Below are 26,757 nucleotides of genomic sequence, written 5' to 3' on the forward strand. Positions count from 1 at the left end.
AGGTCAGGCCGCGGCTCTGCAGCGGCGCTGCCCCAGGAGCTCACAATCCCGTTACCCAGAGCATTGTGCCCCGGCACAGTGAGCTGAGACTGCGGGGGAGGGGGAACAGAAGGGGAGGGGCTGGGGATAGCCTCCTGGGCCAGGAGCTCAGGCGCCAGGCAGGAGGGTCCCGCGGGCCGTAGTTTGCCCACCTCTGTCGTAGGGCATGTAGTGCGATTGTTTTCAGGCTGTGGAACTTTTCATGAGAGAAAGAGAGAGAATCTCAAGGATCCATCAACAGCCCAGTCCACCAATACTAGATGTCACAGTTCAGGGCAACTGCACCTTTATTCCCCCTCATGGTCCAGCAAGGACATCCCCTGTAGGCTTCTCAGCCATCACCTCTCTTATGCAAAGTCCCATCTCTCTCTCCCTAAGGAGTGGGGCCCTCTCCGTGGACAGAAGATCCTGTCTGTTTGCTGGATCAGAAAGAAGGCCCTTTAGAGGGACCAGATGTCCTGATTTTATAGGGACAGTCCCGATATTCGAAACTTTGTCATATATAGGTGCCTATTATCCCTCATCCCTGTCCCGATTTTTTACACTTGCTGTCTGGTCACCCTAAGGCCCTTAGTCAGTTTATACGCAGGCTATTTATCCAAAACCTCCTTTCTTTGTCTGTTGGCCTCTGGACAATCCAGTTTGAACCGATATATGTGAGCCTCACAGGAGGTGGTACCTCTCTGGAGGTGTTATAATGTGAGCAAATTTGCCTAATCACTCCCCATATTCCTTGTCCCTGGAGGCTGTGGTCACTTTCTCCCAAGAAATGTTATACAGTCTCTGGCCCACAATGATACATACATTTAATACAGTAAATTCTCCCAAAGACATTGCTGGAAATTGCCATATCTGTCACACTCAGTCCTCAAAAATATTTGATCTTGAGGGCACACCAGGTAAGGTTCCACAGATGTCAATTTGAGAGCTGCGTGCCTAACCCCTCCTTCCACCGGTGCAGTACTGTATGCTACAGTACATTAGCTAGCACAATCTTCCTTGTGAAATTGCTCCACTGCGTAATAGATCTTCAAGGATGTAAAATGTACTTCTGCCCCTTTGATCACCTAGCTGTTCCAGGGAAGGCATGAGGTGGAAACTACCATTCAAGATGTTTACATATGCAGTCTCTCTCCATGAAAGCATTCACGGGGGTAGCAGGACCTTATGATTTTTTTTAATAGTTTCGAATCAAGATAAAAATCAAATATAAACTAAAAAGGAAAAACAATCTTCATTCTTCTGCTGAGTAACTCAAAGACAGATTTTCATAGTTCTAAGACCAGAAGGGACCATAGTTTAGCTAAAGCGCAGGCCATAAAATGTCCCCACAATAATTTCTGGAGCAGATCTTTCAGAAAAACATCCAATCTCGATTTTTAAATTTTCAGTGATGGAAACTCCATCACAACCCTTGGTAAATTGTTCCAGTGATTAATTACTCTCACCATTAAAAATGTGCGCCTTATTTCCAGTCTGAATGTGTCTAGCTTCAACTTCCAGCCATTGGATCATGTTAGACCTTTCTCTGCTAGACTGAAGGGCCCATTATTACATGTTTGTTCCCCATGAGGTACTTACGGAGTGTGATCAAATCACTCCTTCACCTTCTCTGGTTAAGCTAAATAGAGTGAGCTCCTTGGCTCTATCACTCTAAGGCAGGTTTTCTAATCTTTTAATCATTCCTGTTGCTCTTCTCTGAACCCTCTCCAATTTATCAACATTTTTCTAGAACGGTGACTACCAGAACTGGACACAGGATTCCAGCAGCAGTCACACCAGTTCTGTTTCATATAATTTCATATAATCACTATATCTGATTAAAGCAAATATTAAGGGCCAGATTTTCAAGCAGCACCCACAACTGAGGTGCTGAGTACCCTCAACGTTCACTGACTACCATCGTTGTTGATGGCACTTGGCTGGATTGAGCACCAAAATGGCAGTAAATGCTACACAGGAAGAGCAGCAAAGAAACGCCAGTGCTCATAGAGACAAATACTGAAGGCATCCATCTAAGAACACTGGAAAGGAAATCCAAGAAGATGAACAATCACTGCATTATTCATTATTATTATTATTAGGCTCATGTTCTTATGAGCAACTTTAAATAGCAGCATCTTAAAACCCAAGAGTGTTTCCAGAGACAAAAAACATTCATTCACCATGCAAGATCTCTGTGTGGTACAAGATCCTGACATGGGGAATCCAGCAAAGTCCTCCTAGCTCTCAGTTGTGCAACTTCAGCCTCCTCCCTTGCTTCACTGATCAGCAGGTTAAAAACAGCTGATTTGGGAGGTTTCTAGTTTCAGCTCTGAAGGTTCCATGCTAAGGCACGGTACAGAGACTTGATACAGGCAAATGCAGGAGCAGGCAAAAAATACATACGTGTTGAAAAGCAGGGACCAAAGCTCTGATCCTTCAATGGTCCAGGCTCAAACTCTATACCTAGATGAAGTCTATGGAAAAGAAGTCAGTGAGTGGGAAGGCAAGAAACAAGCACTGAAAATATATAACTGAATTAAAGAAAACCAACGTGTACGTTAGAAGTTATGGGTGGCTCACAGAAGGACTGCAGCACATCACCCCAGGCCTGACAACAGCTCGCTCTCTCAAGTCATAATTAATTAGCATTTCAAGGGATGTGGTGAGGAAAAGGCAGGGTAGATGGTATACAGGAGGTACATATTCAGTACTTAGGTCTAAGTATACAGGTTAATAAAACAGCGTGAACTCCATCTGGGAATGACCTCTTCATATGCAGGTGTTTAAAGCCTACCCAGACCCATATATTTTATTGCCAAACACAAAGCGTACTTGCCATCAACTGGGTGGGCAAAATTATTGAACGTTCTAGATGATTAACACAACCCACTGAGGATCACATTCTCAAAATGGATTAAAATGTCTCTTGCTAAGAGACACACTGAGCTATTCCTACATTTACGGAGGCAAATTAGGTAACTGCACAAGCAAATGGGTGAGCTGGACACGTTTGGGGTCAAAGGTTCAGCTTTTACTTTTGAAAATCTGGCCCAGAAAGTATAGTGCTGGAAACAATGATTTACCTATTTGTTTCCAATCTTAAAATTGATTCCTTTCAGTTTAATAGTAATAGTAATATTTCTAGTTACTTTAAGACTTTAAAAAGAAGACGAAGACGAAGAAGAACCACCAAAACAAAACACCCTCAAATGTTGGGCTGGTTCAGATTCGAGCTCCAGATCCGAATTTTGAAATTTGCCTCTATTGTCATAATGGGCCAATGCAAAACACAGCATCTGTACACCTGAGAACTTTGTGGGTTTGACATTTAGGCTTCAGTTTTGTTGCTTGCACTCATCTCTAGTATTTTAATTTTTCAATTTTTATGATTAAAAGATTTGGTTGTGCTTCTGTCTTGGCTCATTATTAGCAAAAAGAACCCCTGAGCATACAGCATATTTTAGCACAGCACTGTTTCTTCTCTGTGCACTGAGCAGCAATTCTTCCTGTCATAGATCATTAACAAGCTGCAATGATTCCAAAGAGCCACATAACCTTATCGCTGTGACATTAAAGAGACAAAAAAGGAAGCGGGACTATTTATGCTTTGGGATGTTGTTCTTTGGGCACCTGGACTGGCATGAGTACGTGGGACTGGATTCAGCAGGAGAAGGGGCATGGAGGGTTGTGTCTCATCTTTTTATAGGTTCATCAAGAGTAGCTGCCACATTTGAGACCCTGGCAGTATCTATAGCATCTGGCATTCTATAGGGCCTCACCTGTGAGCCTAGTGGAGTCTAAGCTGCAAAAATCAGGCTTAAATGCAGATCCACATTTCAAAGCCCAAGTGCATTGAGTCCATCAGAAAGATTGGGATCAAGCTATAGAGCACTGATCTGAAAAAGGCGATTGAAAGATGTAATAAAAAAGCAGGTAAGTGAACTGCAAATAAACCAAAAAAGGACACGCCTTCTGGGCTAGATGGACTTCTCTTGTTCCTGGTATTTCCAATATTCTTAACTGCTGATTTCCTCATTTTCCTCTGAATGTGTCACTCTTCTTAATTAGGTTTCCCTTTAAGGTCATAAGCCTTAATACTTCCTTACCACTTCAGCTCTTCACACATTTCCCTTTTTCTCTTCTGCAGTGAACTCTGCCTGCCTGTTTGAATTTAACATCAGTGGCCCAAGCAAAATGAGCACATGGTCTTGAACTAATTCTCCATGCACACTCGTCCACGTCACAAAAAAGCCCGGTCATAATCAACACCTAATTGGTATCCATGCTGGCCCTTCCTAGGCCGGAGAATGAGCAATCTTTTCATTCCCTCTTGCACCAGAACAAGTGAGATCCTCACCAGTGAGGTGAGGAAGCTCACGCTGCTACTGCCTGGCTGTATTTTCTAGAGGGCTTCAGCCTTTAGAGCTGCCAGTCCAATCCAGCACATTTCACTGGAATTACATGCAACTAAAAAATTAAAAATAAAAAAGAGAAATAGAAAAGGGAATCCTGAATCAGAAAGTGATCCACATCCTCTCTCCCTGGACCTTCTCTCCCAGGCTCAGCGTGGTTCTGAGACATAATCAAAGCTCATTAAAAGACTATGAGATTTTTGGTACTGCAGTTCCTCTGCCAAGTCCAACTCAGTCTACTGTCACTAGGAGGCTGTACCTGAAAAGACCATCTCATGAAAACAGTAGGAGGTTGGTGCTTCATGCCAGCCCGAGAAAATGAGTGATACCACTGAATTCTCAGACAAAAAACCCCAGTTTGATTAACTTGAAGTTATGTTACTTACTGCAGAAATCCTAACGGTTACGAATGAGAACAACTGAGGATATTACAATAAATGAAAGCCACGGATAAGAAAATATGGAAAAATCTAATTCAGATGATTATTCTAATACCGTAACATTTCATACATATAAATGTGAAAATTCACACTTGATTTTCCACCCGCCACCTTAACTCTGACCACCAAGACAGTACATGACAAGTAACATAGCACTTCATTATTAACGTTTTATTCAAATTGTTTCAAGACAAAAAAAAACACTATTCTACAACTGTTTTGTACTACATGACAAATATATCCTTCAAGGTCTAAGGCACACACATCTTTTGAGTTGTGCAGAACATAAATATTTTAATCGTCAAATTAAGGAAACATGACACAAGGACTCTCTTTTCTAACTGATGTTAACAGAGATAAGATCTTTCTAGTGTATTGCTTGATATAAAATATATGGTTAAAAAATAACACACAATCCTTGCATTTATCGTCCTTGCACAACTTACTATAAAAACTACTGAATAATATTATGACATCTTAACCTTCCCCCTACTAAAAATTAGAAGGAAAATGGAGGTCAGAATCATGAAACATGAAATTTCACACCTAGATTTTTGTTAGAGAATGTATTGACTGCATGGATTCTAGAATCATTATTTATATTACCTTATGTTTACATTTCCATACATTATTATGCTGAGATTATATTATTTGTAGAACCCTTGATATTGCTTTATTCTTTTTCTTTGTTACTTACTGTAGCAATCTTAATTTTAAGTTAATTAAGTTTTTTGTCTGGGAATTTCCCTATGTAACAAAAATACAGTAAAAAAAAACATTCTTCAGGTTGCAAAGTCAGATTAATTCTGTTCTTTTAACATAGTTTTATATGTGTAATTTCCTAGGTTTTTTTTATAAAGCAAATTGAAAAACCAGAAATTCCATCACTTGAATCATGTGCACTGCAATATAATGCTATGAGCAGGGTTGGAGCCGCGTTAGATACACCACAAAGACCTTTGCCATTTGAGCTAATGGAGTAACTGATAGCAATCGTAAGCTTTCATCCTCTGTGTGGACCAGCACTAGAGGTGGAGAGAGACACTGCCAGTGGATTTCACAGAAGTGTGTTGTCAGCAAGGGGGTGGTGAGACTCAGGAATTTTGGGTTCCATTCCAGGCTGTGGAGGCCAGTGTGCTATTGTTGGCACAGCTTCTTCTATTTGCCCCAAGCTTGACCCCTTCTGCCCTGTTCCCGTCTTGTCTCTCCCCCACCCCTAGCTCCTTGTTTCAGGCCTATTTTCGTTGCCTACTCAGTCCCAGTCTCCACTCCTCAGGCTTCCCACCATAGTCTCTTTGCCCTGGTCAGGGTTTGTTGTCCAATTCTCAATCTCCTCGACTCCCAGTCTCTTCCCTTCCTACACTCAGTTCCAGTCTCCTTGAAGAGCCAGTCCCTGTTCCCCCTCCTGGCTCCTCATCCAATCTCTCTCACCTCCTTCCACTAGCTCCCAGTCCCACTCTCCTTCTCTGAGCTGCTCATCCAACAGCAGCTTCCTCCGTACTTCCTCCCTGGCTCTTTGTCCAGCCAGTGCCAGCCTTCCTCCTCTGCCAGCTCCTTGTCCCTTCCACTATTCTATCATCTCCTTTTTTTAGTTGTCTGTGGAACAGCTATTCAGCTTGATCTAAAGACTCTGAAGACTACTGAAGTCAATATGCCCTGAACCCATTAATATATTTCACATATAACACTGAACAGCCAGTAACTACATTCAGTCACTACCAATATGGGCCAAAGCATCACCGCAACAATCACTTGCCTGATCCCCACTTAATATATCAATCATGCTGAGTACTGATCAGCTGATAATGTGTTTGAATTGTGTCCTTCTTGTTTGAGTAATTAACCAACCTATCCCCAAACCTTCAGGTTCAATTACCTACTTATCACTCTGTGTATGCAGAGTTCTTCTTCTGACCTTTACTGACTGGTTTAGAAAACAGCTCTGGCCATGTCTACACTTACAGTTTTGCAGCGCTGGTAATTACAGCTGTGTTCGTACAGCTGTGTAGGGCCAGCGCTGCAGTGTGGCCACACTGACAGCTACCAGCGCTGCAGTGTGGCCACATTTGCAGCACTTGCAGCGCTGTTGGGAGTGGTGCATTGTGGGCAGCTATCCCAGCATTCAAGTGGCTGCAACATGCTTTTCAAAAGAGTGGGGTGGGGTGGAATGTGACAGGGAGCGTGGAGGAGACAGACAGAATGGATTTTTGGAGTTGACACTGTTCTCAGCTCCCTGCCTTGCAAGTTCTAAGGACTGGAAGACACACAGTGCCTACCTTCAATCATTTTAAAAGTTCTGACCCCTTCCCCCACTCCTCTCTCATTCACTAAATGCAAATTATGTACTTCTAAATACCCGTCAGACCAGATAAGCAACTGCTCAACACGGACTTCCCCCTCCCCCTCTGCCGTGTGAGCGTGCTGTTTCTCTCTTCAAGCAAACAGCTGTGAACATTCCAAAGTAATTCCCCTGCCTGCCTCCGCTCGCTCAGCAAACAGGAGCTGTGTTTGTTTTTTAAATAAGCAGTTTGGCTGAACTCCGAGCTCTCCCTTTCTTCCGGTTTGTTGTGGACAGGAATTCTGGGATACTTCCTTATACCTCGGAGGTCAATAAAAGCGCTGGTGGGTGTCCACACTTGCTGACCAGCGCTGGATCACCAGCGCTGGAATCCCTACACCCGAGGCTCGACTGGGTGTACAGCCAGCGCTGCAACCAGGGAGTTACAGCGCTGGCCGTGTTTTGCAAGTGTGGCCACATCCTAAGTTGCAGCGCTGTAACCCCCTCACCAGCGCTTCAACTCTCTAGTGTAGCCATGGCATCTGACTCCTTAGGCATTACATACACACAAACTTGTCTTATCCAACTATCAACTTCTCTACCACCACCACCAAGCGATAAATTTTCTTCAGACAAACTGACATACAACAGCAACTTTCCAAACATTGAGCCAGGCCCCAAGTGTCCCCTATTCCCCAGTCAGTCAGGGAAAATAATGTTTCTGGAAGCAAAATAAGTCTCAAGAACCTGAGTGACTTCTCTGGCAGAATTATGCCTTCAGGGCCCTTTTGACACCAGTGAAGCCATTTGATTTTGAAATGCTCACCCCTCCTGCCATCCATCATTGCTCTGTCGTTCCATTCCTCCCTCTCCCCCTTATTTTCTCATGTACGTGTTTTTGATCTATTAAGTCATCCTCTTCTGCATTCCTTCCTCACCACAATCCCAAAATACATTTCATTAAATAATTAAAACAAACAACAAAGGCTTCTAAAACCACAACGGAACTAACATTACAGAGACAAGGTGGGCGAGATAATATATAAAACATATTACCTCAGCCACCTTGTCTCCTTAATATCCTGGGATCAACATAGGTACAACAACACTACATACATGGAACTAACATGACATTTGCCAACCATCACTCTGACCATTCTGCATGGATGTTACAAAGTTCTCTAGTCTCCTCCCTGCTCTTTTATCAGTCTTATCTATTCGACAGTCAACTACTAAGGACAGGGAATGTCTTTTTCTGTCTGTACAGCACCTCGCATAAGGGAGCCCTGAATTGATTGGAGCCATTGGGTACTACCTTAATAAAAATGAATAAAAATGATCATCATAAAATTAGCTATAAGTTCTGGCTGTTTATCATGGTTAGGCAGATGAGTGGTAACTGTTCCTCTTCTTTCCTTCTCCTGTCCCCTAGCTCCCCCCTCCTGACATTATCCTCACCCTAATTCTGCCACTAATACAAAATATTTTCAGCCAACCACAGAACCCCAGCAGAAGCAAAACGCGTAACTAACAAAACCGAGGTGGTTGTTACCAAGTTCACATGCTTGTATGTTACTTCCTGTCCCAACCTGTCATCTCTTTATGTCTTTTAATCAGTCATCTTTGACAATGGGACTCCAGCTCCTAAGTCACTTAGAAGATCTTTAAAAACTTTTACCCTATGTGATTTAACCAAGGTCACACAGGAAATCTGTGGTGCAGAAGAGAATTGAATCCAAATCTTCCAAGTCAGCACCTTGACCACTGGACCATTCTTCTTTGTCTTCGCTGGTGGACTGTGGAGCCTGTACTGAGTCAGGGAGACTCTATGCAGGTGCAGTGGTTTGCCTGTGCATTGTACTTTGCAAATTTGGGAGCTTAGCTTCTAATCCTTCAGGGGGAGAGACTACGGATGAAATCCTGACTCCACTGAAGTCAATGGCAAAACTCCCACTGACTTCAATGGGGCCAGGATTTCATGCTTTTTCACAGTTTGTACAGTGACTGGCACAATGGGCCCCATTTGAGTAATTTGGCCAGTACAATGCATGAATCATCGTCTTCGTCATCATCATCACCATTTCCCTAACAAAACACACATGCAAAAATAGAAGTAATGTTTAACAGAACAGGCTTTTTATAGTTAACAGCCTATTTCACATCTCTTAGCACTTGGCTTATTGTATGAAAGGAGGTGGCCCAGTTAAAACATACAAAGGTCGACCAAAGTTATTTGAACACCAATCATAGTAAATTACTAAGCCCACGGCATTGCTAAATGGCTTTTCACAATTTTTTTCCCTTAACTTTGTTTTTATCTTGAGAGCACAATCGAGCAATTGTTTGGGAAGATAGTGTAGTAATTTGGCACAAACATAAATGCTTTTTTGATTTAATTTCAAGTGCAAAACAAGCAAAGACCCAGAAAGAAATTCTAATTGTTCCATTTTTAAATTAACCTTTCACTTCATCTTTCTGTTCTGAAAACATCAACACCCACATAGGGAGGTTATGCTGATCGAAATGCTACACAAGAATCTAAGATTAAAACCTGAGTAAAATAAGTTCTGCAAACAGTCATGCAAGAGACCTGGATTTGATTCCCAGGCCTGGCCACTTACTCTCCAGACTGAGAAAATACTTAAGCTAATCTAACAGGGATGCCTCTGGTCAATTGTTCGTATGTGGATTATTCAATAATCAATGGTGTATTATGATTTTGCATTACAGTGGCACCTAGAGGCCCCCAATCAAGACCAGGGGCCCATTCTGTTCAGCACTATACAAGCTCATAACAAGAGAGAGTCTCTGTCTTGAAGACCTTTCCATTCAAAAAGACCAACAAAAGAAGCAATATCATCCCAGTTGTACTCAGAGAACTGAGGCACAGAGAGATTAAGTAACATGCCCCAGGCCATAATGGAAATCTGTGGCAAGGCTGGGAATTAAACCCAGATCTCCTGAGTTCAAGTGCAATGCCTTTACCACAGGACCATCCTTCCTGTTAACTAAGGAACCACTAGAGTTGGACAGATTTAAAAATAAATAAATAAGCATACACCGTAAGGGGAAGGAAATAGGTTGAGGAAAGGTGCAGGCTATGAAAGATGAGAGAAACTGAGGTATTGAGAACTCCTTCATTACTTCCGTGCACAATGCTAAGATGCTGTACACTGATCCTCACTGTGGTAAGAGTTAAGCAGTAAGATGATGCAACACCATATCAGAGTATTGCACACCTTGTGCCCAACTACCCAAGCATGGAAATAATCCCAGCACAACACACACTTGGCTCTGGCTTTTAGGAAAGCCTGCATTTTCACCCACCAGCAGCTGTGACAATATTCTGCCATGACACTGGAGGCCAGAACAACTAGAATGGTCCCCTTTTTTAAAAAAAATAGCCCTCTGCAAAAGTTAACATGGACTTTTCCACCACGCTGCAGATACTGAGCAGCTGCAATTACTTCCTAGTCCAAGTACAGATGAATACGCAGTATCAGATACCCTCCGGCAGGCTGACTAGCAGGGCCAGGTACCAGAGTGATAAATACCTACGAGACAGATCCACGGGCCTCTGCGTTATTTATTTAGTGAAGGGGAAATGCGGACCTTACATTTTAAAGCAGCCATTGCAAAGCCGAGAGGAGGCAAAGGAACTCGTATAATTCAACTCACTCCTAGTTTTAAGGCTCTCTCTTCCTTGCATCTCCCACTGACAGAAATGTAAAAGCTATTGGACATCATCAGGAGTTGAGTGTGTAATTGCCCAAGTACCGCATGGGCTCTTCACCCCAGTTTGCACTTTGCTTTAATTTAACCTTCTACATAGAGACTCTTGTCACTTCATTAACACATTATTTTTAGATAATTGTCACTGTAATGTCAGAACATGGGTCGATGGCTATTAGATTTATTGCCAGAACTAGCAGCAGATGTGTCAATAAGACAGAAAGTGTATGACAGTTTGTTGAGAAAATCTGACAACAGGGAGTTGGGCTTATAAAATATAGTTGCCTGTTCTGACAAAACTGTTCAGGAAAAATAACATAGCAAAACTAGACTACATTACTAAAGATAAATCACCACAGGCAACTTGCGGTGATGTTTTATGGGGATACACTTGGAAGACGTCTTCACAGATTTTCTTAAAGACCTTTCACATGGCCAGATAACAACATACTGGCCTTTCACCTCTAGAAACCATCGTTCAAATGCTGGCTCCAAGACTACGGTAGTAATATGTGGTGGTCTCGTTCATATCTTTGTTTATGCACAAGACAAAACTAGCTCCTAATTTGGCTTGATTAACAGTCATTGCTCAAGAGATACCACGACTTGACACAGCTGCGGGTATTGTAAGTTAAGGCCCAGCAGTGCAGACAAGCAATGCTTACAAATGTCCACTTCAATTTTCTCTCATGTTTTGTCTTAGTAAGAGATCGCAAGGCCCAATGGACAGGTCACTAAAATAGAGCCCAGGAGACCTGGACTGTACACTCAACTCTATCACTTCCCATAAAGGAATTCTCTCTTATGATGCATTTGTACAGTACCTATCACAATGGAGCTTTGATCTGGGTTAGGGCTTTAAAATAATACTGTAATACAATTAATAATTAAAGGTGCTTTTTTTTTTTAAAAATGCCTAAATGAGTTTGGAGCCATTTTCAGAAGGGACTCAGGCATGTAGAAGTCTAAATCCCATTAGACCTCAATGGGACTTGGGCTCCTAAGCCACTCGGGCACTTTTGAAAGCCTTCCCATGTAACTAAACTTTTGCTGATGTGCATTCAGATTAATATGCAAGAGTAAAATACCAGAGCTCTGTCTGTGATCTAGTCACTGCTGCTACAGCTCGTGATCAGTGTGTTGTTTCTCCGTGATGAATGTGTTACCGATTTATTACTCATCCGTTGCCAACATCAGAGAATATTCGGATAATAATGCCAAACAATAATGGAAAACAAAATTATCTATCAGTTCCTTGTCAGCCTGGTTGTCAACCAAATGTGACATTAACTTCTAAACTGATAGACTATCAGAAGACTAGTCTTTTAACTCTATTATTCCTTTAAGAAGTATTTATTTTTATCATTCTGTGATAGATATCAGACTTCCCTTAGATGCTCCTGATAAGAACAATTTATTTTAAAGTCAACAGCTCTTATGTTGCCTCAGGGGATGAGTGTAGTCTATAAAACCCGTTATCCTGCAATTTAAAAGTTGGGTTGAGATTTCAAAAGATGCCTACAGGATTAGGATGTACAATTTCCATTAATTTAATGGGAATTGAGGAGCCAAATATCCTTAGGCACCTTCTGAAAAACTCAGCTCTAGTGTTTATTATGGAGTTACAACATTATGCTTTATATGGACAGTGGTTTTCTGGGATACATGAGGAATATCCTGTAATGGCAGTCAACACATTTTTTAGTAAGACTTGACAATCTAATCATAGGCATATTATCTCAGATGGGGGTGCATGGTAGACTGTATTATTTGGAAAGGGGTATGCAGCCTAAAAAGTTTGAAAATCACTGCTATATGAAATACCAGAGTCACTTCACATAGTAAGCACAGCATAGGGTTAAGGGGGGAAATCAAGGTATCTCATATACAACTGTGTGACAGCTGTTGGTGAAATTTCATAATTTAGCAGCAGCATCCATCATATTATTCTCTATAATTACTCATAACACCATTTGCCATACCTATGGGCCTTACCCAGCAAGATCATCCCCTTACAAGGAGTTCTTTTGCCATAACTTGTAAGTAAAGCTTTTCTGGATTGGGCCCTTATAAATAGCATTTACTCATTCTTCCCTCTTTGCTTTTATCTGTTTATCTTAAATCAAAGAATCTTTCATCCCTTTAGTGGTATATTACTTATCCATTAGGAAATCTGAATGTAAGTACTCTCTGTGGGTGCCACACTGCTTCATACCAGTAATAGCTGATGGATCTGATGGTAATCGGCTTTTGTTTACATATACAGTTGTCATAGTCAGTAGTTAGCTAATATTTGTAAAGTATTTTAAAGATAAGTGCTATAAGTGTCAAGCATTATTATGCTCTGTAATAAGTGAGCAAATTCACATTTCTTTAAAATGAGTGCCATTTTAAAAAGACAAAACTATATTTCAGTAAAATCATCTAAAAGGCCACATTTCAAAGTGCTTCAATTTTGCATATGCAGTCCCCACAAGTTTCATGTGCAAATTGGGTAAACAGCTAACTAGGCAGTTTGCGTGCACACATGCTATTTGCTCACACCAGTCTGGATCTGAGTGTGTGCAAATTATTGCACATGCAAAGTTGGAGATGTACATTTAATGGATGCTTTTTTGGAAAATATGGCCCTACATTATTCAACTGGAAAGTAGTTTAAGGTTCTAATTTGCTTTTTAACATTTATATAATACCTATTTGCCTCTGTTCATTTCTTCCAGATAGGGGGCAACTAACTTCACTGGTCAAGTTCACGTTCCTTTTTAGCCAGTTTCACATCCTACCCTGGCACAAGGGTGCAGTTTGAGATTTTAACACTGCAGAGGATGTTTACACTTAACATTCAGAGGTGAGTATATCAAAAAGAGCTTTAAAATAATTTATTTTCCTATTACATTTTGTAACATATCCATTATGCTTTTACATACAAAATCTTAAATGTTGGGCCTAAAATGAGTTGGGGTGTCCCTTTAGAGCGTTTGTCAGTATTCTCGTAAACATTTGGCTTGGTGCACAGAACTGTTTTTATATTAATTAATTATTTTTTCACTGCTGAGGGCTCTGTTCAGCAGCATGCTGACTATCTTCACTCCCACTAATTTCATGCACTGAACAGCTTACTGGATGGATCCATTTGTGTAAATCAAACTGAAAGCACTAGACAGAATTGGTTGTTCAGAACTGATACTCATTGAATCTGCTAATAACAGAGAAGGTTTCTAACACTCCCAACTTTAGGGATGTTTAGATCAGGATCTTAATTCTGGGCCTGTCTGTCTACGTACTCTACATGGCCCTGATTATTAAAGTATCTGAGCACCTCACAATCGTTAATGGATTTTATCCTTAACACCCCCATTTTGAGGTAGCGAAGTATTATCCCTATTTTACACACGAAGGACTATGGCACAGGCTGGACTAAGTGGTTCACACAGGAAGCCTGGCTGAGAAAGAAATAGACCCTGGTTTCCCAAATCCCAGTTCAGTAGCCTAACCACCAGACCATCATTCCTACTCTCAAATTGTCATGGATGTATAGTTAGCAAACTGTCTGTATATTGATTTAATAGCCTCTGACTTGTGTCACAGTTTCAGGGTAACTTCACTTGTATTCCCACTTTGTGACCCCTGGACAACATCTACTTAAAAGCTTCTGGCTCCCAGTCATCATCCCTCTGGGGCAGAGACCTGTGTGTCACTCCTGACCGGGGTTTTAAGGCTGAATAGCTCCCCGCATTGCGATATTCCCAGCAAGCCAGTCTCCCTAAAAATGCCAGCACCTGTGCTTTACTTTCTCTCTGAGGATTTTGAACAGCATATTGTCAGCAGTGACAAGATATCACACAGCTCCTTCTAAGCATGCACATATGTTTTCAGGTAAAAGCATTACAGAGAAAACATACAAACATATAGGGTAGGGTTCCCCTTGGACAGCAGGTTCTCTCTGTTTGCTGGATCAGAAAGAAGACTCCGAGTCTGTCTAAACTTAAGACTATTTGTCCTGTTGTGACGTTATGAGCGTTATATAATACAGAATTTCACTGAAAGGTGACAGGGCCGGAAAGAGTTAGTTAACTCAAAGACTGATCTGACCCATGGCCAAACTTTAGAGACTGGTTAGGAAGTGTAGACGTCCGGCGTTGGGGCTCGGCCCTCTCAGGTGCAGCTGGGAGCCAGGGCGCCTCGCTACTGACGGCCAATAAGTCAGGGTTCAGGCCCTTCAGCAGGGGTTGGACAAACAAATAGTCTATAAGCCTGGGCCCAGGGTCAGGGCGGGGTGGTAAGCAGTTCAGAGCTCAGCCCTCTCAACAGGGGTTGAACAAGCAAATAGTCTATAAACCCCTGGGCCCTGGGTCAGGGCGGGGTGGTAAGCAGCTCAGAGCTCAGCCCTCTCAGCAGGGGTTGAACAAACAAGTAGTCTATAAACCCCTGGGCCCTGGGTCAGGGCGGGGCAATAAGCAGTTCAGAGCTCAAACCCTTCAGCAGCGGTTGAGCAAACAAATAGTCTATGAGCCCAGGCCTTGGATCAGGGCGAGGCAATAAGCAGTTCTGAGCTCAGCCCTTTCAGCCGGGGTTGAGCAAACAAGTAGTCTATAAGCCCAGGAGAAAGGCCTCCTTAGGCCAGCAAGAGGGGGCGTCTGCCATCCTTGGAAGGGTGGCAGGGGGAACGCAGACCCTCCCACTCCACTGCGTTCCCGCCCGGGGCCCTAGCAGCGGCCAAGACTCGCTGCTGTCAATGGGGATCCTGGCCGCAACACACTGACTTGGGTTCAGGCTCTGCGGGAGCCAAACCAGGGTCAGTCAGCCCCAGGCCACTTCCGACCTCCCCCTCTCTGGGTACCTATGTCTCGCCAGCATCTTCCAGTGGGTCCCACACCATGGGTTCCTCGGGATACCAGGCACGGGGAAGCTTGGGCAGCTCCTCAGGATACCGGGCATGGGGAAGCTCAGGCAGCTCCTAAGGATACCGGGCATGGGGAAGCTCAGGCAGCTCCTCAGGATACCGGGCATGGGGAAGCTCAGGCCGGGCGGGAGCTCGGCCGCCCGCGTCTGTTCTCTTCAGCAACCGGCCTCCAAGTGAGCGCCGGGGCTGGGCTTTTATACTTCCTGTCCCACCCCTTGACTTCCGGGGGGCAGGGACTGGTGGCAGTGGCTCCGCCCACTTTGGTGGTTGCAGTGGCTCCGCCCTCTCAGGCGCAGCTGGGAGCCAGGGCGCCTCACTACAGGAAGATATGTAAATGAACAGAGCTTTGAAATACAGGCCTGTATTGTTAGAAGTAGAAGGGTAGATGTTTGCTCAGGTCTTGTAATATAAGCAAACAAGTCTTGTCTATTGCTATAGCATTAATTCAACGATCAAAAAAAGGAATGAGTGAGGTTCTACAGAAGTTGTTTTGTGCTGGCTTGGTAAATCTAAGTATTAGAATATCCACCAATGTTTGGGGTTTGTCTGCCCTGTTCTGTCTGCAGTTCACCCTAATTGAGTTACCTCAGCTGGCTCCCACAGGCAGCATCGTCACACCTGTTGTCTGTTTGTCTCTGGAGAATCCACATTAAACCAGTATATGCAAGACACTCTGGGAGGAGTAGGGGGCTTACAACCTGGCTGATTTGCTTGAAACACCGACAACTGTTTTTAGTTCCTGGAGCAGCCGTGGTAGCCCTCTCTAATGGAGCTGAGCACAAACATACATACGTTGTGTTTACACTTCACATGGTACAGCTATACCTCAGCTATAGCATTGCAGCTGAGTCAGTGTAGAGCCCTAGTGAACACTAGTGGTCACCAACCCAGTGATCGCAATTGACTGGCAGAGGCTCCAGTTTCCAGCCCAGAGCCCCGTCTGCACCAGCCCAGAGCTCCCTCCTGCACCAAACTCCCTCCCAGAGCCCACATCCCTCACCCTCTCCTGCACCCCAACACTCTGCACCAGCCTGGAGCCCCCTCCTGCACCCAAACTCCCTCATCCCCTCCTGCACCCGCTCAGAGCCCCCTCCTGCTGCTCGTCGGTGGCATTTTGGCGGCGACGCCTATTGACGTTGCCGCTTGTCGGCGGAATTTCGGTCGATGCTCATCCACTGGCCACGGTCCTCGGTGGTTCGTTGTCCGGCGCCTGCCAGATGAAAAAGGTTGGGGACCACTGCATTAGACCATCATCCTTACCCTATGTTTATTATGGGCACACATACACACACAATCTCTCTCTCTCTCTGAAGGTGGATTCAAACTGCAAAGTTCTGATATTTCTGTATGAATTTCCACAACTTTTGAGGCTATTTGGAACACAATCATTGCTAAATTTTATGTAACTGTAGAAGCAGAGAGAGATTAAGTAGGAGTAAAAAAGAAAATTGCGAACATTAACTAGAATTAAAGCCACAGGTTCCTTTCAGCAGTACTCACAACCCTTTCATTAGCTTTTTCTGCACATTTGCAGTATAAAGAAAACATTTGCTTATTTAAAAAAAGACTGCAGAACTTAAAAGTCTCTCAATACTCTTACAAATATATATATTCCCCAAAATATCCATGGGGGGAGAGAACACATGGCCACACTTATGGAAGTTCTTTGATAGTATAGGAGTTATCTGATCAGGGGGCAGGAAAACACACACACACACACACACACACACACACACACACACACACACACACACACACCCCTTGTGTGATGAATCACACAGCAGGAATAGAAAATCAGAAAGAGCGATACTTATAGCAAATAGTTCACAAGGAAGCCGCAGGCTGAAATGTTTACTGATTAATTCTGAACAAACAAATTTGTAAAGATCTAAGTCTGCTCATGGATAATTTGAGAACAAAAAGGGAGTGAATTAATCAAATCTACCCTTTACTATGAATAGTTACCAAGCCGTAATACAATACTGCACACACACACAGCATTCGTCTGACTGGCAGGCTGGAAAAAGTCAGCATTCCAAGGGCTAAATTACATAGTGGCTTGTGCTGCACCGAACATAAGAAACAACTCCACTTATACCCAGCCTCAGCCATGTGTAACATCTGCAAAGCAAGGCCAAGTAGGTACTAACTGTCTCACCAATTTTAAGCTGCAGCTTACATTTTCAGAAACCTGCATGGTCTCTCTTGTTCCTATTGGTCTGCAAAGTCATTTAACATAGCAGCTCTGGTTCATGTCTGAGAATCCCAACGTCTCTCAGGAAAGTCTAAGAATTGTATGCTTTCTACTGAGTTCTTATCCACTAGACTATCCTCCCTAAGTCTGCATGTCTGGGCTGGCTCTTCAACCCGTGCATAAAGAAATGTCCATTGTGGGCAGGGGAGATGTAATGTTGGTCACAAAATGTCATTACTAATCAAATATTAATTCTGTAGCACAGTGCAGTTATCAGACCATCAGCACAGAATTCCATTTATTCTGTCTTTAAGGACAACATTCACCAAAAAAAGTTTTAAAGGAGAGATGGTGGGTGCATAGCTTGGCTGGCATTTCTGACCTGCTTTATACCATATCTTGCAACAATTGGAAACACAGGAATTGTCATACTAAGTCAGAATAACAACAAGCTTATATTTACACAACAGAGCTTTATAAATGGTGCACTTATTTAGGAATTGCTTATCCACCACTGAAATGCAGCCAACTCTGAGTGCAACATAGCAAAGTAGAACAGCACACAACAGTTTAGACTTATCATCAGTGTTACCTTAGCACCTAGAAGCCCTAGTCATGGACCAGGTTTGGCCAAACACCTCCTACTTCCTCCAACCAGGCGAAGCTATAGGAGAAACATGGGATTCCCTCAAAGATAGAAGATGCTACATTCTGTGATAGTTGAAATTTGGCACAAAACATAACATCAAGGTCTCAGGCAAATTATAAAATAAAATGTTAATGGGTACTGTGAAAGAAGAATTTCATTGGCTGATGGATTTTGTAGGGAGCTGTTCTAAATGCACAGATTAGGGCCTGTGAGCCAGTTTCTGGGATAGTTTCGTTTAAAAGCAACATATTCCTTCTGCATAGTAAAGTTCAAAGCTATATAAAGTCAAAGTTCAGTTGGAAACTTTTAAAAAACCATAAACAGAGTAATAAACATTTCAGAGCTACGAACAACGAACACCTTGGGAATGGAGGTAACTGTGAGGTTCCACTGTAGATCTTCAGTCTTGGTAACTCTTTCTCTTGTGAATGGAATTAATTTTAACTCCAAATTTAGAAACAGGGAAATTCTCCCACTGAGGAGTTGTTCCATCTTCCCCGGGATCATCAGCTGCAAGGATCATTTGGGCACATTCCTGCAGTTGCAGAGGACAGGTGCTAAAGAGTGTTGGTGTTTACTATTTTATTTATCTTCCTTATTCACCCAGGTCTAATCACATGCCTTGCTGAAGCACAAAGTTTACATTCAGTATTCAGTGGATAGTGTGCATAAGCAAAATTAACAGAAATAAAATGTTGGTGAACCCCCAAATACATTTGCTCAACACCCCTAACTTACACCACAGTTAAACTTGAGGCTATTGTTCAGCCAAACTCATCAATATTGCCACAAATTGCACGTGTAGTGGCCATATAGATAAGTAGCTACCTTCATGCTCTTGAGTTATAGTCCACCCAGGAAATCATTTGTGGTTTGGACAAACATATTGATTCCATTCCCTTTCATAGCGTTTAAATGCATTGACAGCATTTTCCAGCACCAAGCCGTCTCTTACTCTACATTCCAAATGCACACCTGCTGCGACTGTATTACAGAGACGGCCTATTGAGACCTAGGAAAAAAGGCACCTTTTGCACTCAATGGTGTGTTGGGGGAATCAATAGGCACCAAAAGGTCTAGTTTGCACCCTCAAGGATTGGCCAAAAGAGAGTCCTACAGCTTCCCAGCTCTCAGTCCTAAGGAAAAGAGGAAAAACTTCTGATGAACTCCCACTTTCTATTTCTGGGAACACTAGGAGACAAATGCCAACCAAGGTCTTATTTTCAGCTCCCTTGCCAGGTACTGCAGGTAATGTTATATATTACACCAGAGTAACAAGATTTCATTTTACCAAACATTTTTATAGCACTATCATTTAGATACACTAAATTCCAGCTTTCCTTTTCAATTCCTTTCAGTTGCCATAGTCAAACTGACCGTTGGTGCATCTAGCTGAGCATCTTGACTCTCCCGATGGCTAATTCAGCACTCTACAGTGTGTGTACAGTGCCTAGGAAAACCTCTCACTAAGGCTGCTAGGTGCTACCCCAATGCACATATTTAATAAATAATGATAGTGGTGAGAAGAAATTTCTTGCTGGTTGTTATGCTCTGAAGATTGAGGACTGATAGCCCACAGATGTTTTAAAACAAATATAACAGCAGATTGTCTGATTTACAGACATGCCTATTCCTTTCTGAAAACTATTAAACTGTTTGCCCTGCTATCTTGCAGCAATGCATTTCACAGGTTCATTATACCGAATAGTATAGAATCTTGTTATCCTTTTACTTCACTCCTCACATTGCCACGCAACATTGTTTCAACTGCTTCTGTTGGATAACACAGAGATTTAGATTAGGTGTCATCCACCTTTACAAGCAGGAAATTCTTCTCACACAGGTGTATGGAGCACCAATGTAAAATGATCCAGTCTTGATGCATCTCAATTCATACAACACCGTTCCCAAACCCAGAGATTGACCAAGATTATGATTATAACTGAAGACAAAACACCAGCATATGCATGCTGCATTTTAGTATATGCCTAGCATCCACCGTATACTATTGCCATCAGTAATAGTTCTGAGTTAGTGCACAAATACAATTCACAAGGTGGCCAGTCCAACAGTACAGAATCATGCCTTAGTTCAGTATTCAAGAATCAGGGAAGGGAAGAACACACCGACATTACAGAAAATATTAACTATGTTAATTTTGCAATATTAAAATCTACTGTCTTTAAACCCACAGAGACTGGAAGCTCCAAATGGGTTGAGTGGAAGCTCTAAATCACATTGCTGCTAGTGAATCTATGGAGAACACTTAAAAAAAACCAGCTCTTCAGTCTGTGTTTTAATTAGATATCTCACCTAGATTTCTTACATCTCTACAACATGTTTCTGTATCCCACATGGCATCTTTAAGCTCCCTTTCTACATCCCCCAACTGCTGAACCTGGCGATATTTTAATAGAAATCCCTGCACTGTGCTATAAAGAGAAGCATTACTTGAGGTTTCAATTAGCATCTCTCAAGGCTGAGCCATAGGAAATGTTGAATTGTTTGTATAACTTATTACAGAAAAGTGCATTTGCTGTCTGCACTCGAATGATGCAAAAAACTTTAGTCTTTTGAACCCCCTCACCCTACGCCACCTCCCCGAAAGTTTTTAAAAAATAGCAAACAACCAATTTCTGGTGGTAAAAAGCCATTTCCTCAATCAATACACAGCATGCTTCTTCAACCCTGTATTTGGCTGCTGAACTGGTTTCTGATCTCCTGAGGAAAAAGTCATGATGGTATAATTTCCTGACCGGAACAACAGAACTGAGAGCCAGCATTATGTTATTACACATTCCTCCCATTCAGTGCAAGGTACCTGCAATCTTTTAAGAACCTAACATAGCTCAGAAATTAGAGACTATACTGATTCACCCAGTTATGTCTCCTAAAGATACAGCTTGCAGGAGAACACAGAAAAGAGAGGTAAGTAGCACTCTACTTTTGCTAACTTCAAGAATCATTGCTCTCTATTATATTATTATTTGTATTTCCAAGTATGGCTGTGCCTCAAAGGTATCAAAAGAACGACAGCAATGCCTACCATTTAGCTGCCTGTAGACTATATCTTCTAGAAGGGAGAGCCTTTTCAGTACTGCATCCTGGATAGGGCTGATGCCATGGGCTGTCAAGTTGGCCACTTCTGCCCTAGGATGGATTTCATGGAAGGAATCCCCACTCTTGACAGTGATGGGTCTACACTTGGCCAGAAAGAGGACAAAGCCAGCCACTGCAATCAAGTTCAACACCAACAGAACTTTGACTCGCCTCAAAGAAGCCATCAAACTCCCAGGGTGGCCACTTCAGCTGCTGCTTGGCAAATGAGGGGTGGCGTGTGGGGAGCCTCCTGGCTAGAGACGGAAAGGTGGCTTGGGATGGGAGGTGGCTGCAGGTGCGAGCACATCCCACCTCCCTGGGAGGAGTTGTCTCAAGCCCGAGCAGCGAGCGTGCAGGACAAGTCGCAGCAGCAAAGCTGGGGGTTATGGAAAGGCACCGGCTCAAGACGGCTTCCTAGCGCCCAGCAGGTGCAGAAGAGATGGAGAGAACAATTCGGGTGCTGTAGCCGCAGCGTCCGGAGAAGAATTGTCCCCGGGATGGGGAAGCCGGTGCCGCAACTCCTGGTCCCCTGTAATGCTGCCCCCCGCTATTCTGCACAGCTCAGGCTCCCAGCGCCGGCCGGCTTCACGTGGACGGGCTGGGCTCCAAGAGGCGAGCCTCGCAGGGTTGGCACAGGGTGTCCTTCATCGCAAACCGCAACTCCGGAGTGAATGTGGCTTTCAGACGGGGGGCAGGGGAAATTTCCCAGGGGTGGCTTTCCCCTCCTCCCTTTAAGTCATTCGCTAGATCAAGCCAGGCGGAAGGTACCCCCAGCCCCGCTCCATCCTCCCCACTGCATCCCTGCAGCAGCAGGAGTTATCTCAGCGGAGGGGAAGGGCACAGGGAGTCCGGTGTAGTGTCCCTCTCAGTCGGTGCACGGCGGATCTCGGATCTCTCCCGGCCCGGAGCAAGTCACTCACCATCCTACGCCTCCTCTTAGCACCGTCATCCGGCTACTCCGCGCTGGGGAGGCGCAACTGCTGCAAATCCGGGCTCGAACACGCCGGGAAATGGACGCTGCGGCAAAGGCGCCCCCTTGGCCAACTCCAGCCTCGCCCCGCTCAGCGGGGCGCACGGGCGCGCAGGCAAGGTGGGGCTCCCCCGCTCCGCGCACGGAGCATCTTCCTCCAGCTCGCGTGGCAGGCGCGGAGCGAGACACCCGGGCATGGGGGCTGCGCTTAGTCAGGTCCCAGGCGAGCTTTGGGGCCGAGGTCGGGAGCAGCGGCTCGCTCTCGCCTGTGGATTGCCATGGCTGGGGGCTGAGGGTGCCTGAGCCGAGGAGACCGTCCCTCCTGTGTGTGCCTGAATCCCCGCTGCATGCCTGGGGAAGGGTTGGAAGGAAAATCTGGGCTGGAGAAAGGGGATGTGTTGCCTGTTTGTGCTATATTGGCTCGTGGGAGGCTGCTGAGTGTGTGTGTGTGTGTGTGTGTGTGTGTGTGTGTGTATGTGTCTGTCCGTCCGGATGGGTGAGAGTTAGCAACAGCATAGTTTTTAAAATAAATGATTGCCCTGACTTTGCCTTGCTCCCAATGCCAAAATACATTGTTCAAGAACAGCAAAGTCAGGGAAACTAGGTCACAATTCAGGTTCCTCCAAAGCCACACTTAAATAAGGCCATTTCATCTAGCCCAGGTATCAGAAGTGACTTCAGTTCAACAGTCAGCCCTGCCCAGGAGTCCCTTCTGTGCTTTTCCCAGCATTAGACCTTTGCATTCTCTTTTAAGGCACAGTTAAATTGGGTGACTCCCCTTCCTTTCTCAACAATAATCTGCAGAGTGCTGGTCGGCTGGAGACTTAGATTTGGCTTTAAAAGGATAAACAGCAACACGTGCACCAAAGTCATTCTAATTCAGAACATACATTTGAATAAAAATACTTTAACAATATTGTTCAAAAAACAGACAAACCAAATTAATACATGTTCAAAATATATACAGGCCAGATCCTCAATTGGTGTAGCTCCATTGACATCAACAGATCTACACTCACACACACACACACACACACAAGATTTCTTTGTTTTGTTCATGTGATGACCCTTAATCTAAATCTGGAGAGGGTTGTTGGATCTTCAGATCTCCATGTTTCTGCCTCAGTACAGGGGGATGGATTAGACCACCTCTTGAGGCCCCTGCCAGCCCTATGTTCTATGATGTTATGTTCAGTCGGTTGTTAACTTTTCTGGTGGAACAGCAGGAAGGGTAGCAACTGGAATAATGGATTTAGTGATGTGGACACTTGACCACTAGTCACTAGCTAGAGACCACTGTGGAACTTCACACTGTCCACTCAACCCTCTTCAGACTGGAAGCCACTGGGATGGGTTTGAAATAAATATCTAGAGGATGAGGGTGAAGGGTTAATGGAATGGTAAAATTTTTCCAGTGTAAAACTCCATAAGCCGTATTTCAATGCCTATAATATTTTATCCCAAAATCATGAACTCTTAAGAGGACAAACCCATATAGTGACAGCTGTCATTACTGATCCATTATTGATAATGTGCCATTATTAAACTTCATTTTCAGAGGAATCGCAGTATAAAAATGCAGCAGAAATTCAAATCCAGGTTGAAACATGATGTGAAAGTAGAGTTGGGCGGAGAGGGTTTATTTTAAAAATATTCCCCCTCTGCTCAAAAACACACAGACAAAAACCTTCAGGAGACTTGACATTTCAGATGATGGGATACAAGATCTTTTGCCTCTAGACTGCTGGTTCAAATCCAATCTAAGATTGATAAATGACCAAACATTGCTACAATAGACTGCATGAAATGGTCCCTCCTCAAGCTTCCAAGTTCAGGTGTCCACATCACAAAATCCATTTCCACCATCCACAATTTCCTTATTCATTAGAAAGGCCAAGCTGTGAATAGCTGTGTTGGCCAAAAAGAGTGAACTACTCCACCCTTTTCAGATAAAGGCCTGAGGGAGGTTGGCAAGAAAGTGAGAGAAAGTCTACATTGCATCTGCCTGTTTTTTACCTCATATGTTAAGAAACAGAAGACATCCGTTTCCAGAGATGTCAATCCAAGCACTTTCCTCCAGCAGTAAATGTACATATTCAAAAAATCATAATGAAAGCTGCTAGAGCTGTTTACCAAAAAGAAAAGCAGCATAGCACTCAAAGCAGAGAAAATTTCCTATTTACCTGCATATTTTTAACTGCTGCTTTTTGAATGATGGGGTTTAGTCTTGGAAAGATAGGACCCAACCTGTCCTACAAAGTCTTCATTGCACCGAACTCTCACTGAAATAAACATAGCTGCATTGTATACATGTAGCAAAAGTAGAGTTTTAATAAGAAAAGCTTAGATTTAAAAGAAAAATAATGATATGCAAAGCATAATATGACCTTAATGCTGTTAGTGTTTTCAGAAGTAAAATGCAAATTCTTAATTTCTATGAAAACAAAATTCCACCAAATCATGAATAGTCAATAGATTGATTACTGATATAAGTGTCTAGGTAAAAATTGTGCGGCTTGAATACAAGAAACACCGTCTTCTAGTTACAAGGGTATTTTTTGGAAAGTAACTTCCTTTTCTAAAATTATTATGATCAATTTCTGAATTTCTATTACTAGATTGCTTTCATTCACAGAAAAATCTACAGGCAGGAGGGGAGGCCTGAATTCAGTCCACTGTGGGGAGACGGGAATAGGATTTGCCCTCTCTCCCTGCACAATGAGCCACAAAGCTAGCAGGTCCCTGTGGAGACCCTGTGCCTCCAGGACAGTTCCAGCACTCCCTGCTCCAGGAACTGTTTGTCTAGAGTACATGAGTAGTGCACGGTAATATAAGAAGCTACACATGTAGGAAAAGGTACAGAAAACAAATTGTGTATAATGTAATGTTTTATTATTATTAAATAGCATGTGCTCTTTGAAGAATTTAGGAATGCACATGCAGTAGGAGCGGACTTAACTATGCAGCCTTAATATTCTCCCAATACTTTATTTTTTAAAGGAATTTCCTTAAAAAAATAAATAAATAAAAGTAAAGAAAAAAAAGATCCTCACTCTCCAGGACTTCAAAAACTCTGCTGACGCACAAGAAATTGCCACAATTGTGCTCTCTAAGAGGCCTTCAGGAGAAAACCTCTCTCTTGAGCTACCTAAATGTTGTGCGGCGAGCTAAGGAAAGTGTTGTGTGTCTAACCCAGCTGCAAAGCTGCTACAGTGAATGAGAGCAGGACTCCTTCTTGGGCCCCTTATGAAATACCCAAGATACACCCTTCAATTCTTTTGCATGCTGCACATTACAGGACCGGTGTCCTTACTGATTATCATCAATACGTATTTTTCTGTTTTCCTCTGACTCAAAAATGGCTGCACCAATTTTGCTCAGTCTTCCCAGAACCACTCACTTTTGGGCAGATGCTAAGCCTGGGAAATTTTAGTCTGAAAAGTTTCAGAAATAGAAAGTGACTGAAAAGTCGGAAATTAGAATGGAAACCATTAGGCAGCTTTAAGTCTATTCAGTCCAAAATACCGAGCAGCAACATGGCAGCCTCCTTCAATACGAGTTACAGAGGAGGACCTGGACGATTTTGTTATACAGAGTGGGACAACTGCTTCCAAATAGCCTGCTGCAAACTGTGTGATTTTAAGAGCTGCTGCATTAGCATACCTTTCTGTTAATGCCATTGTATTTCTTCCTAGGTGAGGTGGAGGCAAGGAACATACCCTGAATAACATACAATGATAACAAGAAAATTCCACTGAAGCATACAGAAGGTGCCATATAGCACTGAAGGAGACCAAAAAGAGATTATGCTCTGTGGCATGGGAATCTAGAAGAAAAAACACCATGTGCACGCACACACCGGCTACCTAAGTGTGGATAACAAACGAGTGCTCCATTAATACCATACAATGCTATAAAAACTGTGGGAATTCAAATCCAAATACGAAGTGGGAATTTTTTATATATAGGGAAAACATCTTCAACACTATACAGACTTAGGATGTTGGTTTACAGGGGGACAAGGCTGAGATCAATCATAGTTCTCTCTGCCCATTT

General features: G+C 43.2%; 1 protein-coding gene across 1 annotated transcript in view; it reads right to left on the reverse strand.

The window, feature by feature from the left end:
• Positions 1–23,049, reverse strand: part of GALNT17 (polypeptide N-acetylgalactosaminyltransferase 17) — a 284,026-nt gene extending 260,977 nt beyond the window's left edge. The window contains exon 1 of the mRNA XM_030536954.1: positions 21,679–23,049. Coding sequence (XP_030392814.1) covers positions 21,679–21,916 — 238 coding nt within the window. The 5' untranslated portion in view covers positions 21,917–23,049. The remainder of the gene's footprint in view (positions 1–21,678) is intronic.
• Between the last annotated feature and the right edge of the window lie 3,708 nt (positions 23,050–26,757).

The sequence above is a fragment of the Gopherus evgoodei genome, chromosome 17 (genome assembly GCF_007399415.2).
Source record: "Gopherus evgoodei ecotype Sinaloan lineage chromosome 17, rGopEvg1_v1.p, whole genome shotgun sequence".
NCBI classification, from domain to species: Eukaryota; Metazoa; Chordata; order Testudines; family Testudinidae; genus Gopherus; species Gopherus evgoodei.